This window comes from Leptodactylus fuscus, chromosome 8 (assembly GCF_031893055.1).
Source record: "Leptodactylus fuscus isolate aLepFus1 chromosome 8, aLepFus1.hap2, whole genome shotgun sequence".
Lineage (NCBI taxonomy): Eukaryota > Metazoa > Chordata > Amphibia > Anura > Leptodactylidae > Leptodactylus > Leptodactylus fuscus.
Genome location: NC_134272.1, coordinates 66,577,567 through 66,594,350, shown reverse-complemented (window position 1 = coordinate 66,594,350; position 16,784 = coordinate 66,577,567). Strand labels below are relative to the sequence as shown.

General features: G+C 43.0%; 1 protein-coding gene across 1 annotated transcript in view; it reads right to left on the bottom strand.

Annotated features, from left to right (window-relative positions):
* Positions 1 to 11,691, bottom strand: part of RAMP1 (receptor activity modifying protein 1) — a 43,722-nt gene extending 32,031 nt beyond the window's left edge. The window contains exon 1 of the mRNA XM_075285233.1: positions 10,870 to 11,691. Coding sequence (XP_075141334.1) covers positions 10,870 to 10,921 — 52 coding nt within the window. The 5' untranslated portion in view covers positions 10,922 to 11,691. The remainder of the gene's footprint in view (positions 1 to 10,869) is intronic.
* Positions 11,692 to 16,784: the final 5,093 nt, after the last annotated feature.

Below are 16,784 nucleotides of genomic sequence, written 5' to 3'. Positions count from 1 at the left end.
GGCAAAAATTATAGAATAAATATTACAATATCCTTGTAATTAAATTAACATAATTACCAGACTTAGGTTACTATCCTAATAGTGTTTACACTATAAAGGTGGTTCTGCTTTAGACTAGAGATGGGCAAACCTCTCAAGATTTGTTTTATTTTGGGTACAATAATTTTTCAGGAACAAGTTTGGTATGAACCACACCTTAAACTGGCTTAGGGCTCCTATGAACCTATCTATAAAACACAGTGTATAACACTGTCAGGGCTCCTATGAACCTATCTATAAAACACAGTGTAGAACACTGTCAGGGCTCCTAGGAACCTATCTATAAAACATAGTGTAGAACACTGTCAGGGCTCCTAGGAACCTATCTATAAAACATAGTATATAACACTGTCAGTGCTCCTAGGAACCTATCTATAAAACATAGTGTAGAACACTGTCAGGGCTCCTAGGAACCTATCTATAAAACATAGTATATAACACTGTCAGTGCTCCTAGGAACCTATCTATAAAACATAGTGTAGAACACTGTCAGGGCTCCTAGGAACCTATCTATAAAACATTGTATATAACACTGTCAGTGCTCCTAGGACCCTATCTATAAAACATAGTGTAGAACACTGTCAGGGCTCCTAGGAACCTATCTATAAAACATAGTGTAGAACACTGTCACGGCTCCTAGGAACCTATCTATCCAATTTTTAGCTCTCTAAAGCAAACACAGCTAAAGTTATGTAAAAGTAAAAGTGACATTATTATACTCTGGGGTCTCTGCAGACCCCAGATTATAATAGGTTGAGGCCCAGAGGAGGTGTAAAAAATAAAACATTCATACTCTCCTTCTGTTACCTCATTGCAGTGTATGGAACTCTCTCCCTCTCTCTTCGGTGACTTCTGGCATTCATCTGTGTCTAGGGTCACTGCTGAGACCTGTGACATGGCCACACTGAGCGTCATGAAGAGACCATAGAGTATAATGTGACGGGCATTTTTTGTTCGTCCGATGCAAATCATCATTTATTCGGTTTTGTTAAAAACAGAACAATTTGGAATATTTGAGTCAAATCCAGTTTGTGATAAAGCAGTTTGTCCATCTCTACTTGGGACCCCTTCTATAAGGAGCACCACTGCAAAAATACAACCCTCTCTGTAGGATCTGTAATTCATGGCCATGCATTTGTAGAGGCGCCATGTGATGCTAAAAACATACCAAGTGAGATTCCAGTGGGATAAGTCACTTAAATCCACATATCAAAAAAATTCTAAAGCAGTTTAATGGCTAATAGATTCCCAATATCTGGAAATCCTCTGTAAGTCAATGTGCATACAGTCTAATTAATCTTTTTGATGACTTTCAGTACTATGTGTGGGTACATAAGGAGAAACACTAACTCTGGCTATTATGTGTCTTCTAGATTTCCTCTCTGCAGGTTTTATCTCTTAGTGGTCTCCAGCGCCGCACCTCCCATGAGGCGACCTGAAGCGACCGCTTCAGGCGGCGCTATGCCAGGGCCCTAGGGAGGGCGGCATTTTTGCTTACCTAAGCCAGTCCAGGACAAGCTGTCCTGGACTGGCTTAGCACTGAGCGGTGGATTGTGGAGGCCGCTGGAGCAGTGCAGCTCCAGCTGCCTCCCCTCATGCTCAGGCAGAGAGCAGGTCCTCTCCGTGCCTGCGAACGCCACTAAGCCCCGCCCCTTCACTTCGCCCCGCCCCCTCCTCAGCGAAAAGGGCAGGTTCACCCCTGGTGGTCTCTGAGCTGGTGGTTGGAGTCTAGCTGCTACGAAGCCTGCCATACACAGCACCCACAAAGTAAAGGAGAATGTGATCTTCCTCTCAGACACATGATCATATACAGCATTGTAGAGAAGTACCAACCTGTATTGATGTGAATAAAGCACTTAGGGTGAGATAGGAAACTTACTAGTAGTCTCGGTGCACTAACCTCTGTGTCTGTGTCTTTCCATTTCACTCAAATAGACTTCTATAGATTGATACTGCACTGAGATGACAGTCCATCTTGGGAGACCAAGATGGATTGGGCTGAGATTTCAAAGTAAGTGTGTGTGTGTGTGTGTGTGTGTGTGTGTGTGTGTGTGTGTGTGTGTGTGTGTGTGTGTGTGTGTGTGTGTGTGTGTGTGTGTGTATATATATATATATATATATATATATATATATATATATATATATATATATATATATATATATATATATATATATAGGAGCCGAATAGGTAGAGCAAGAGTCATTTTTATCTGATAAATACAAGAAACTTTATGAAGGTTTAACACCTTATTACCATGGAATCCGGACAGAAATGTTGGTTTAGTAAACCTTTTCTCCTAGAATTTGATCATATCTGAGAGCCGCCCTAGTACACAGTATCACTTCTCTCTGCTGACAACTTTTTCTGTCTTTTCTGGCTGATTTTATACTCCCATGTAGTCTTTTTTTTTTTAATTTTTTTTTCTCCTTTTGATACATTTTATTATTGCAACCTGCAATTTTGAAGAAACTATTTTTATAGATGTACAGAAACATTGTAGAATGTATTATTTGTGTTTCCATCTCTATGATGACAACTGAGTTACTGTGGCTATGTCGTTATCAAACTCATCTTATGAATACTTTTCTGTATTTTTAAGTTCTTTGTTGTTTTTAACGTCACGTTGCTACATTTGTATCTTTGATCAATTAGAGATATACATAGATAAGCAAAAGGGTAACAATATTTTATACTTTTGGCTTTCATGCTCCATTTCTCACCATCCACTATAGCTTAGAACGTGAGACTATTAACATTTTATAGACAAGCATCCTGGCTATCTGATAGTTAAATCTGACTTACAACTATATAGCATATGATTAGTTATGTAGATTTTTGTAATGTAACTGCATTGTTACTGTTTTGCTCCTGGTGGTGGAAAAATCTTTTTCTTCTAGTCTATAAAATGATGGTAGTCTCATGTTCAGAACTGTAGTGGATGGTGATATATGGAGCCTGAAAGGCAAAAGGTCAAGACATTGTTACCCTTTTGCTCATCAGTGTAAATACATCATTCTAAACTGAACAACAATGGGAATTCCAATGTCACTTTTACTCGATTTCTAGGAAAACTCATTGACATCCTAAGGCTATGTTTACATGTAGTTTTTGCAGGCAGATTTTGACACAGGCTAGCTGCGTGGAAAAATTACACGGAGAAAAAAGTTTTCTCCATGTGAACTTACCCTTAGGCCAACCAAACACATAAGATGATGATTAGAGATGAGCGAATACTCTTCAAAACGGCAATTTCGAATAGCATGCTCCCATTGGAATGAATGGGAGCAGCCAGCGCGCAGGAGATTAAGTGGCCGGATGCCCGTGCCGGCTGCGTCCATTCATTCCTATGGGAGCGTGCTATTCGAAATTGCCGTTTCGAATAGTATTCGCTCATCTCTAATGATGATCCGCCACATTGTGTACAAGTGATGACACCAGTGATACAATCAACCAAACTGTACAAATTAGCCAGCTTTAAAAATATATTCCGTATAGCAAACATGGCCATTTGTGACATACACACATGAACCATGGCTGACATTTTCTGTAGGTCTGTGGAGGCGTGGGTGTTACGTGGATGGAAACAATGTGCCATTTGTGTCATTGTACCACAGGTCAGGCACACGTTCATGGTCACGTACATATAGTCTAAGGGTGTATTTAGATGGTGTAGGAAAAATGCATTTTTTTTTTCATTTTACAAATAAAACCCATTAACCTAATATGTTAAACTTGTAAAAAAAAAAAAAAAAATGCAGTTTTTACTATACAATCTGAACACACTCTTAGAATGCCTGTACGCATTAGCAAACACTACAGGCCGTTTTATCACAAATTCCTATGCTGTGGTTTTCAGCTGTGTAGTAAACATGGGTGACACATATGGTCTTTATGTGCTTCAGCTATACTTAGTGTCCATCCATAAATCAAATTGTAAAAATCTGCAGTAAAAATGCCATGTGAAAGGGGAATCTAAAATGTCGTTTGGAGACGATACAGAATTTACTAACAAAAACAAAAACAAATGCCCATTTTTTTGTCTTTTAACATTTATTCAGGGAGACGTCTGCAAATAACTGACCCTGGATCGTGGTCTTGTGAAATCCCAAATGTTCCAGGACCTTGGTAAACAACCATCATTGTTAATAACCGAGGAAATGAACAACATAAAGAAGTGAATGATTTCAATTAATTTGCAGGATTTACATTCCCCGTCCTTTCAGCTCACACTCAGAAGTCTTAGAACTTAAATCTCATGTGCAAAAAGTCACACGCGACCAGGAGCAATGCAAAAATTTCCAATAAGGCTGGCTATTTCTGTAACAGTTGGGAGGACACATGTAACTTTCAGTGACCTTTACTGTCAAATTGTCTTATGTTTATTTTTATACAATGAAAAATGATGCAACTTTAGGATTCAGCTCCTCACCAGATCTCAGATTTTGTTGTTGAATAGATTCATTGTACATCGAAGATCTGTCTGTGGCCCGGACCACTAGGTGGCTGAATTTAACCAGTAAGATCTTCTATAAGTGTAATACAAATACGTGTCCCCCCCCTTCCCCCCGACACCAAAGACCCCGACCGACCCCCTTACCTCTTCCCGGCTCCGCTGCACTCCTCGATGGTGTCGGCCATCTTCAATGACGTCCGGGACGTTACATGACCCGAGACGCAGGCCCTGGTCATGTGACATCAGGGGCGTCACAGAAGTAGGACCGAAGCCTGTCTGGATCCCAGAGAGGTAGGTAACAGTGTTTTTTATGTTCTCTTACCTCTCCTGGGCCTCCGATCATTATACTCAGGGGTCTGAAAAAAAACCCCAAGTATGTTAATAGTGTTTTTGGGGCCTGCGGCGTCACTTACCGATCCCAGTCCCTGCCAGGATTGGTATGTAAATAGGGCCCATTACCGTCTGGAGTATCTCCAGCCGGTAACGGCTTATTAAGAAAAAAAAAATAAAAAAAAAATGCAGCGGTAGCAGCTGTCGCCGGGACCCTAATGCCCCGTGGAAGCTGCTACCCTGGTAGTTATGCCCCTGATGGTGACTGATAACATTTGTGTTTACTGGAATACATAGATACCTGGCCCTGTTGACAGCTAAGCATCTAATGTCATGTATGCAGACTTCCCAAATCTACCCTTCAAGGCTGGTCTCACCGTACCCAAGTCTCGGATGTGAATCTCGATTTGTGTGTGCGCTGGATTTACCAACCTGAATTGTGTGTGAGAGAAAGAGTTATCCATGATGCTAGGAGTCTGTGCTTCTTCCTTAGATAGTGTCCCATATTATAGCCCCTATGGGACAGTATGTAGCAGAGAGGATCAGACTCCTAGCATCATAGATACAGACATGGGCAAAATTGTTGGTCCCCCTCGTTTAATGATAGAAAAACCCACAATGGTCACAGAAATAACTTGAATCTGACAAACTGGAATTTGCCAAACTACATGTTGACATGCCACAAAGCTTCTGGGAGAATGTCCTATGAACGGATAATACAAAAATCAAACTTTTTGTCAAGGCACGTCAGCTCTATGTTCGCAGATGGAAAAATGAATTATATCTTGAAAAGAATACTGTCCTTACTGTGAAACATGGAGGAAGTTCTGTTATGTTCTGGGGCTGCTTTGCTGCATCTGGCACAGGGGGGTCTTGAATCTGTGCAGGGTACAATGAAATATCAAGACTATCTAGGGATTCTAGAGAGATATGTGCTGCCCAGTATCAGAAAGCTTGGTCTCAGTCACAGGTCATGGGTCTTGTAACAGGATAATGACCCAGAACACACAGCTAAAAACACCCAAGAATGGCTAAGAGGAAAACATTGGATTATGCTGTAGTGGTCTTCTATGAGCCCTGACCTAAATCTTACTGAACATCTTTGGAAGGAGCTGAAACATGCCGTCTGGAAAAGGCGCCCTTCAACCTCAAGACAACTGGAGCAGTTTGCTCATAAGGAGTGGACCAAAATACCTGCTGAGAGGTGCAGAAGTCTCATTGACAGTTACAGGAATCGTTTCATCGCAGCGATTGCCTCAAAAGGTTGTGCAACAAAATATTAAGTTAAGTGAACCATTATTTGCAGTTTAAGGGTGCATGCACACTGAGTAACGCCGGGCGTGTATGAGAGCCGTACACGCCGGCATTACAGCAGACTGCCGAACACTTCCCATTCACTTCAATGGGAGCGCTCGTAACAGCGGCGTTTACGAGCGCTCCCATTGAAGTGAATGGGAAGTGTTCGGCAGCCCTGCTGTAACGCCGGCGTGTACGGCTCTCATACACGCCCGGCGTTACGTAGTCTGAATGCACCCTTACACTGTTTTTGTAGAAAGTCTAAGTAGTGGTGGATAAAGGGTAGGCGAGTCTATAGGAATGAAACTGAAAAAAATACTCCTAAAACGTGCGACAAAATAGAACCTAGTACCTGAAAGTGGCCGTATTATACGTATTGTAGTATGGCAGCCATCCACTCCTTAACAATGGATCGAATGACAAGAACACCTAAGATGCTACTAGTCCGAGTCATTAGACCTGTGCTCGGGACATGATTTACTGCTGTAACATATGGCCAGATTCTGAATAAATCCTTTGCTGCCAATGTATTTATCTCACAGCTTAGACTGGAAACCTTCTCAGATGTGTGATGTATTCACTCACTAACACAAATCATAGATAGCAAGAAACCGAAGCCCAATAAAGCTTTACATACAGTATAAGTGTTGCCCACAGGCCACAGGAAGACGACTGTGTAGGGAGACATTCAAAGACCACAGAAATACATTTGCATTAGGTTTCGGTTTTATGTTCATGAGATTTTCATATGATAACGGTCTCACACACTTGACACAAAAGTATCATCTATTGCATGATTTGTTTCTGGCTACCAGGGTGCTACACGATTTGTTCCTGGACTTATGGGAGACATGGTAAAAGGAGTCACAAGTCAAATATACTATAGAAATAGCCACAGCTGAAGAAGAGGTAAACATGCCCCTCTCCACCTCTGACGACACATGAGCGGTGTCTTCTTCGTGTTGTCATACTCATTTTACTGTTTACAAACATACTGATCATCTTATCCTGGCTAGGGTTACTGGTGGTCTGCTAACCCCCTTACCTGCTGCTGGGCGAGATTTATTATCCAGGCAACCTAGGTGAGTGTCCAGGGCAGCATGGTACAGTATATCCCCTGAACCTGTACACCGGTCGGGTTACCAGCATGTGCTTAGACTTTCTGATCCTGGATTCTTAGCAACCTCATACTTATTTATTCTAAATATCCTCTAGGACAGGAGTGGGAGCCAGCTGGGGCAACAAGGTGGCTCAGAGGTTAGCACTGCAGCCTTGCAGCACTGGAGTCCTGGGTTTGAATCCTGCCAGGAACAACATCTGCAAGGAGTTTGTATGTTCTCCCCATGTTTGCTTGGATTTCTTCCCATTCTACAAAAGACATACTGATAGGAAAGAAAAAAGTATATTGTGATCCCTATATTGGAGCTCACAATCTACAAAAAAAAAAAAGTGAGAGCCAGACATGAGCAGGTAAGGCTAGGTTCACACTTGTGCTTTGGTCTCCATCATCCGGATCCACAGGGGGACCTGAATGACAAAGAGCCTGTCAACTAAAACAGCAGTTACCTATGGAAGACTTCAGATCCCATAGACTATAATTGAGTCACCTGGGTTTATACTGATTTTTGGCAGAATCCATCACAGAGCCTTCTACGGACGCAGATGTGAACGATGCCTAAGATGTGCAGCATATAACACCATGTACTAAATCAACACAAACAGATGCAAAGTGATAAAATGCAATATTCTCAGCCTCTATACATAGCAATCACTATGGCTACAATTCCCATGCATGTGCGGGTCGGTGAGAGAACGGCACATGGATGCTATTTCATTAATGAGGCCTGGCCAAAAAATGGATAGGAATGAGACCTGTCCTGGGGCAATATGATGGCTCAGTGTTTAGCACTGCAGCCTTGCAGCGCTGGAGTCCTGGGTTTGAATCCCTCCAGGAACAACATCTGCAAGGAGTTTGTATGTTCTCCCTGTGTTTGTGTGGATTTCCTCCCATTCTACAAAGACATACTGATAGGAAAGAAAAAAAATTACATTGTGATCCCTATACATAAAAAAGGAATGAAACCTGTCCTGAAATTTGCCCTGGGTTCACAACTCCAAATACAGAGTTTAACAGAGTTGGACAAGATAATGTATTTGGTCCTCTATATTGAAGCACTAAAAAGTAGGTTTATTATAATTTTTTAATTTATCACAGAAACCCAGAAAAAAATAACAATGATGTTTATTGGAGCAAAGAAAAAAATTCTGCTCAGTCTAGGCAGCATGCACCCCAATTCTCTCTTGTCCTCGGACTGCTTGGGCTAGAAGTGCAGGGGTTCTGGTGATCTCTGGAACCAATCAATGGCCTCAGTGGTCAAGTTTGGTACTGGAGACCCATCAGCAATGTCAGTGACGTCACCAATACCCTTCATGTGATTGCTGAGGCCAGTGATTGGCGCTTTCATCATCTAAGTCTCTGTACTTCGTGTCCAAACACTCCAAGGACCAGAGGGATTGGGGGACATGAAATCTAAATCCCGGATAAGGAGTAGGCGAGTATATTTATATAGTATTTTTTTTTTATTGGACCCCACCCCAGCATCCATTGAGTTTTAAAATAATCCTAGAAAAAACAGATTTGATGATGGAGTCTACACACAGAGCCTTACCCGCTGATTGACTTCTGCATTGGTATTCCATCCGGGGAGCATGGGGACCCCCAAACGGAATACCAAACATAATTGCAAGCGCTGTGCAGTAAAAGCACACGGGCCCCATAGACTATAATGGGGTCCTTGTGCTTGCCATGCACAAATCATGCGGACAGGAAAATAGATTGTGAACTACTTTCCGGTCCGCATGTCCTGTGTGGCAAGCACATGGACCCCATTATAGTCTATGGGGATCTGTGTGTGTTTATTGCACAGCGCCTGCAACTGCGTTTGGTATTCTGTTTGGGGGGGATCCTCATGCTCCCCGGATGGAATACAAACGTAGATGTGAACCAACCCTTACTTCTATGACCAGTGACAATAGTGTCAGAAGGAGATATTAACACTTATCTACAAATAAAATTATCCAACTGTTTACCTTTCACCTACGTTGCTTAGTCCTTTAAGACTTCAATGGATTGGATGGTTTCTGTCCTCAACATATTCTAAAAATTGTAATACAAAAGTGGATTTTCATCCACAAGCTCTTCTCCTACTCTATTGAGGGAAATAATAGATTTTTCCCAGTGGCGTAACTAAAGTTTTGTGGGTGCAATCTTCTGTCCGGGCCCCCTAACTCATCCCTATAGTGAATTCTTGATAGTGATGGTTACGGGTGCTAATCACCCTTAGTGTGTTAGGGGTAATCTGTGGATCTCCTTGGCTTATGGACCAGATGGAAACTGCAATCTCAATACTGATGCCAGTGCTTATGGGCCCCCTAAGGATCCAGGGCCCCGTTGCGACTGCATCCCCTCAAGTTACGCCCCTTATTTCTCCCTACCACCTAAAATTCCAGTTTCCGTGACCCCACTGGATAGATTTGATATGGAGCTATTAAAAAAACGTAAGGGAATATGTTTTATGAGCAGGAGGTCAGACTTTATGTAGAAGAGGGTCTACAATGACTAAACATTATACAAACTGTGTACAATAAGAATAGGATCTAATATGCTATGTAAACAAGTCTCATTATATAATGATCTATGGGATTACCTGTATAATCTCTATGCCATTCTTTATCATCAGCTATAGGCTGCCACAGTCATTACATCTAGCGAGAGCGATTACTACAATCCATACTACACGATGCCTTAGTTACCAGCACCAGCCCCAATATGAAGTGTAATATGGAAATCTATAGCAATGCTCATGAGCGACGCGGAACACACTGAACTGACATCACAATAATTGAATGTAATTTTGTCATCTAATAATTCACTTGATAAAGTTAAAACGAAAACACTTCTTATAACTTCCACTTGCGCCATAATGTAACATAACGCATTGAAATTTCAGCAGATGGACATGACCAAATGACCAATAGTTGGAATAAACTATCACATCCCTATGGTCACCTACAGCTTGAACTAGATTTTCTATCACTTGCATGAAGGTTTTTATATAAAAGATGAAATGACTGATGTTATTAACCCATTCCTGGAAATTTACCAATAGTGCTATATGAATCCTAGATTTAACAATTGTGCAAAGTGGTACATAGGACAGTATAATTCACAGATGCATCAACGAACATTCAACATCGGTACTCCGATTTTATAAATTTGGAGCATATTCCCACTCCATAGTCAGACCCCTTTTTCTACATACTTTGTAAAACTATTGTAGCAAGTGCGAACGCTCCTCGGTCTGAACCATTTTGGAGTATAGATATTAATTCTATTATTAGGATATCAGCCCATAATAAGTATTATAGAAGAAAGATAATTTGACAATATTCTGTCATTGTTAGAACATAAGGATTCCATATATCACATTACATATTAAGGGAATATTCTGAATATATTATAGTTATAAATAACAGGTATAATCCCTCTTGTATAAGGCAAGCAGGAAGGTAGACATGAAATATTGGTCAGATGTGTCATCCGACTACTTGGAACATTAAATAAACATCTCTGGTTGGTGACACAGGGATCATTATGATAATAGGAGCATTTGGATGTCACACCTAAGTGTCACAGGTACAAGTGCATATATTACAGATCTTATTATAGATCACATGAAGAGACTCTTACCTAGAAGGATCCAGAGGAGATGTCTGGAAGTAAGTAGAAATCCCAGGTTCATTTCTGGACAAGGTGTCCACAGTTTAGGGGGATGTAGGCATTAAATGAACCATCTGAAGGCTCTACAAATCTGGAGTCCCCACTCTCAGTATATAAAGAACCAGGCACATCCAGGTGAAAGACAACTTCAAACTGCCCCCAAGATGACGAGGGAGGTTCTTGAATGGACCAACCACCTGTGGGTGGTTTATGGTCCTCAGCTTAAAAAACAAATGTGCTCAGTCTTAGAAGATGCTTCAAGTCTTGAGAGATCTTCTGATCAGCTGGAGGACTGAGAAGGAACAATTCCAGGAGAAGGCTGTAAGGAATTGTATGCTACTTCTCATTCATCTTGTACAGGCTGCTTTGGCTTCTTTTATGGTTCCATGTGCTGTGTGAAGTTCAGGGTCTCTCCATGACTTGGGAAGTCCTCCTCTGCAGGTCGTGATCTCCTCTTCTCTGGATGAGCTGAATGGAAGACCCCCTCTTTGTGTGTAGGTGCATAGGATTGTCCTTCACTCTGTGTAGGTGGAGGGGTTTTCCTCACGATTTGTGTAGGTGTGTAGCTTCAGGCTCTTCAATGCCTTTGTACTGTACAGTCTAGCCCCCTGCCTACTCCCACTGTATAGATAGGGAGGATCCTGCCCCCTCCTGTCTGAGTAGTAAGTGGAGGGTCTCCTGGCTCTCCAAGTTCTCTGCTGCTGTTTGCATCTAAGTTTAGCTCCAGATCTGACATAAATAGGAAGAGGCTGCAGCTGAGATGTATAGTGGCAGGAATGCCTGTGCTCTGGGTGTCAGTGCTCTGTGTGCAGGAGTTTGGAGAGTTAGGTGCTTCTTGTGGACTGCAGGCTGTGCTGCTTCCACCCACATTGCCAGGGCAGTGCATTAGTATACAAGCTCTGCAGTACCTGTCATTTCCAGTTGTCCCTGCAATCTGATCACGCCACATTCATTACATTCTCTCTGCACTTCCCTTTATTACACTAGCTACCTATTACCTGCCTTGCAAAGACATCGATTTTAAGTCTGAAAGACACAGAAAAACTCCAAAGAATTCTCATTATCACAAGGATCACTCAGAAAGTGGCATCAATCACTAGAAACTAGCTTTATAGCTGCAAACCTTGCTAGATGGCATAAAGCCTGCTGGGATCATTCTCAGTTTATGTTCATTATGCCTTGTAGCCTTTTATTTCATAAAGATAGAAACAGACCAGCAGGACACACAATGTTTCCTTTGAGATAAGAGTGTAAAGTTCTTGACACATACAGACAAAAATACAACCATGTACAATGCACCCTATAAGAAATGTAAAGCGCAGACAGCAATTGCAGGTCACATAATAGATGCTCAGATGTAACTGGAATAAAGATGATTTTTGGTAATTACATAAAGACTTCATGGATTCACTGCTGTGCTTCACATTTCTTTTTCCCTTGGCATTGATTTCTTTTAAGGCTGAGGCCCCACGTTGCGAAAATGCAGCTTCTTTTGTTGCAGTTTTTTTGAGCCAAAGCCAGGAGTGGTCTGAGCGGAAGGGAGAAGTATAAGAACTTCCTATATATTTTCCATTTCCTCTATAGCCATTCTTGGCTTTGGCTCAAAAAAACGCAGCAAAATCTGCAACAAAAAAAGCTGCGTTTCTGCAACGTGGGGTCTTAGCCTTAGAGGGTTTAGACCAGGGTCAGGGAACCTTCAGCACTCCAGCTGTTGCAAAACTACAACTCCTAGCATGCATACTTACTCTGCTGTTCTTGGAACTCCCATGGAAGTGAATGGAGGATGTTGGGAGTTGTAGCTTCGCAGCACCTGGAGAGCCGAAGGTTCCCTACCCCTGGTTTAGACCTTGGGTGAGCAATGCTCCATTCACTTCCATGGGAGTTCCAAGAACAGCAAAGTAAGTATGCATGCTGGGAGTTGTAGTTTTACAACAGCTGGAGTGCCAAAGGTTACCGAACTCTGGTATAGACCTTGAAAATTCCTTTATTCTCTAACCATAGGACAGACAATAAATTACAGACCAGTGGTGGGGTCTGACCACGGAGATCGCCACTGATCCCAATTGGTTGGTTTACAACCCTGTACAGATTGTAGCGGTGGCCGCAGAATCCAGGCTCTCGCTCCATACATTTTAGTGGAACTGCTGAAGACCACTTCGGCTCTTTCCATCACTCCCATTGAAATGACTACAACTAGGGCATTGCGATTAGTCCTGTTCTTCGAATCGTTGGGTAGTTCAGCAGTCAGGCCCCATGATCAGATATTTATTCCCTATCCCATACCTCCCAACTTTTGAAGAACCGAAAGAGGGACAAAATGTGCAAACTTAGCCCCGCCCACTTTTGTGTTGACTCCACCCACTCATTAATTTTTCATGTGCCCGCACACCGTATAATCCTCCTACAGTCACCCGTAAATTATGTCCCCCCTCTATCTCTCCCCCAGTTTCATATACACCCTTCATCTGCCCCCAGTTTCATGTCCCTCTTCCATCTCTGTCCCCAGATTCATGTCCCCCCATCTCTGTCCCCAGATTCATGTCCTCTCCATCTCTGCCCCCAGATTCATGTCCCCACATCTCTGCCCCCAAATTCATGTCCCCCATCTCTGCCCCCAGATTCATGTCCCCCATCTCTGCCCCCAAATTCATGTCCCCCATCTCTGCCCTCAGATTCATGTCCTCTCCATCTCTGCCCCCAGATTCATGTCCCCATCTCTGCCCCCAGATTCATGTCCCCCATCTCTGCCCCCAGATTCATGTCCCTCCATCTCTGCCCCCAGTTTCATGTCCACTCCATCTCTGCCCCCAGATTCCTGTCCCTCCATCTCTGCCCCCAGATTCCTGTCCCTCCATCTCTGCCCCCAGATTCATGTCCCCACATCTCTGCCCCCAGATTCATGTCCTCTCCATCTCTGCCCCCAGATTCATGTCCCCACATCTCTGCCCCCAGATTCATGTCCCTCCATCTCTGCCCCCAGTTTCATGTCCTCTCCATCTCTGCCCCCAGATTCATGTCCCTCCATCTCTGCCCCAGATTCATGTCCCTCCATCTCTGCCCCAGATTCATGTCCCTCCATCTCTGCCCCCAAATTCATGTCCTCTCCATCTCTGCCCCCAGTTTCATGTCCCCACATCTCTGCCCCCAGTTTCATGTCCACTCCATCTCTGCCCCCAGATTCCTGTCCCCCATCTCTGCCCCCAGATTCATGTCCTCTCCATCTCTGCCCCCAGTGTCATGCTGTCCTCTCCTTCATCTGCCCCCAGATTCACGTTCCACCTCCACATTAAACTTACCTTCTTCCCCGCTCCCTCGCCGCTCTCTGCCCGCCTCTCTCGCTGACACATGCGGCTGAAGGAAGGAGCTGACACAGGTCAGCTCCTCGCTTTGCCGCTGGCCGCCTCTCTCGCTGACACATGCGGCTGAAGCGAGGAGCTGACCTGTGTCAGCTCCTCGCTTCGCTGCTGCCGCCGGCTCCTGGCTTGTACATCGCGTCTACAAGCCAGGAGCCGGCGGCAGCAGTGAAGCGAGGAGCTGACACAGGTCAGCTCCTCGCTTCAGCCGCATGTGTCAGCGAGAGAGAGACGCAGCGGCGAAGCGAGCACGCGTGCAGCTTCAGCCGCATGTGTCAGGGAGAGAGGCGGGCAGCGGCGAAGCGAGGAGCTGACCTGTGTCAGCTCCTTCCTTCAGCCGCATATGTGTTCAACTCAGATCTGCGTCCTCTGGACGCAGATCTGAGTTGAAATCGGGACATACCTCCCTCCAACCGGGACCGCGGGACATGTCACCCAAATCGGGACTGTCCCGCGGAAATCGGGACGGTTGGGAGGTATGCCTATCCTATAGGTAGGGAGACAAATTATTTTCATGGCATAACCCCTTTAAAAGAAAGGCTAATATATATATACACACACACTGTATATATTTATGACTTTTTAGGTGACTCATTTTTTATTATTTTGGCTTTTTTCCCCATATAATGAAATCTATAAAATAATGCCTGGAAAAAAATAACAAAAAACACCAAACCCAGAGCATGTTGCATTTTGAAAAAACAAAACAATGAAATGTTAAAAACAAAAACAAGTAACCACCATGTATATAAGGTTCTTTATATCTTCCAAATTTTGGAAAAGCTGCATTTTTGGTGCAGATTTAGCTACTTTTTTTTTTTAAAGGCAAACTCAGGAGTGGTCACAAAGGAATGGAAAATATAAAGGAATCTCCTATACTTTACTACTATACTACCTTCTGCTCAATCCACTCCTGACTTTGACTCCTAAAACTGCAACAAAATCTTGTACAAGAAAACAATTTTTCCACAATGTGGGGTCTTATTCTAACAGTGTTTTTCCTAATAAAAAGCCCAAAACACTGAACTTAATAATTCAGTTAAGTCACTCTTACGAGTCCCTGCAATATGCAGAGACTCTACATTTTCCCCCCCCCCATGCAAAAAATCAAAGTGTACACAAAGTGGCATGCCATGGAGGTATAGTCAGGAGGTATGAGAAGCCTCTGACGCTAATTTGATGAATCATGCAGCAGACACTAGCAGTGCTATTTTTTTCTGGTAAAATGAATGATGTCATGATGGAACGCAATATTTACCATTACAAGTCATAGTGCGTGTGCACGCTGTTGTTGGAGTTTACATGCACAGTGTGAATTCTATTTGTCTGTTTCATTATAAAACTGAATTTTGTGAACTCCACCTAACAGCCGTGTGCATGAGCTCCATTTCCTTAAATAATTCCCAACATGTTTTTACCATTTCCCATAACAGATTTATTCAGAACCTGGGAAGATTTGCTTTGACTACACAGGAATTTTAAATCTAATAACTGATTTAATCATACACTTTCACTACTGCCATTATGATGCCTTAACTATGTGAGGATTAAAGAAAACGAAACAGTATAGAATAAATGACCTGTCTTCTCATATTCTCTACTAAACAATTGTATTCTCTATAATACAGTCATGGAACATCTATTCTTAAGATGCAGCACTGTGTTGTTCTGGTTATTCCTCCTGGAAATTATGAATGAATGAACACCCAAGTTTTACCAATCCCTTTTTCAAGAGTTTGTCCTTACACAATCTGCCTGCATTCACTCAATGTCAACACTTTCAGGATATTGCCCTATTGTCAATTTATTCATGCATTTCTAGGAGGAATAACAGAGGAATGGTACGACACAGTCTTAAAGCCCCACCTTGGGTGGCTTTATTAGCCCAATAGTGCAGGGTGTAGTAATGGGTAGAGATGAGCGAGTACTGTTCGGATCAGCCGATCCGAACAACACGCTCCTAAGAACTGAATGGATGCACCTGGTACTTCCACTTTGGCCGGCCGCTTAACCCCCCGCATGCCGGCTACGTCCATTCATTTCTATGCGAGCGTGCTGTTTGGATCGGCTGATCCGAACAGTACTCGCTCATCTCCAGTAATGGGTGCACTAATGTCAAGTGGACTCTTTTCAGCTGCAGAACAGGTCCTCGGCTGGTCATGTGATCTGCAGACTGATCTACCAATTCACACATCATCTGAAAGTCCCTATTTTCTGTTTCCACTATGAGAGCATATTATCCAGGCTGTAAAGACTTACATAAAAAGAGGTGGCCATTGTGTGAATCAGCAGGTCAGTCCGCTGATCACATGACCATCCGGGGACCCGTGATATGTTTGCCTGGTCATTGGCCGTGTCGTTCAGTTCCCATTAATATGCCCTGTACTACAAAGTTAAGGAATAATAAAACTGCATAGAATGGGGCTGTAAGAAAAGATGCTCCAGAATTGTTATATTGCTGCGAATACCACGAATCACTAAAGCAGACGTGCAGGAAAGGTGACAGCGCCTCAAGATTGTACTTGTGGTAAG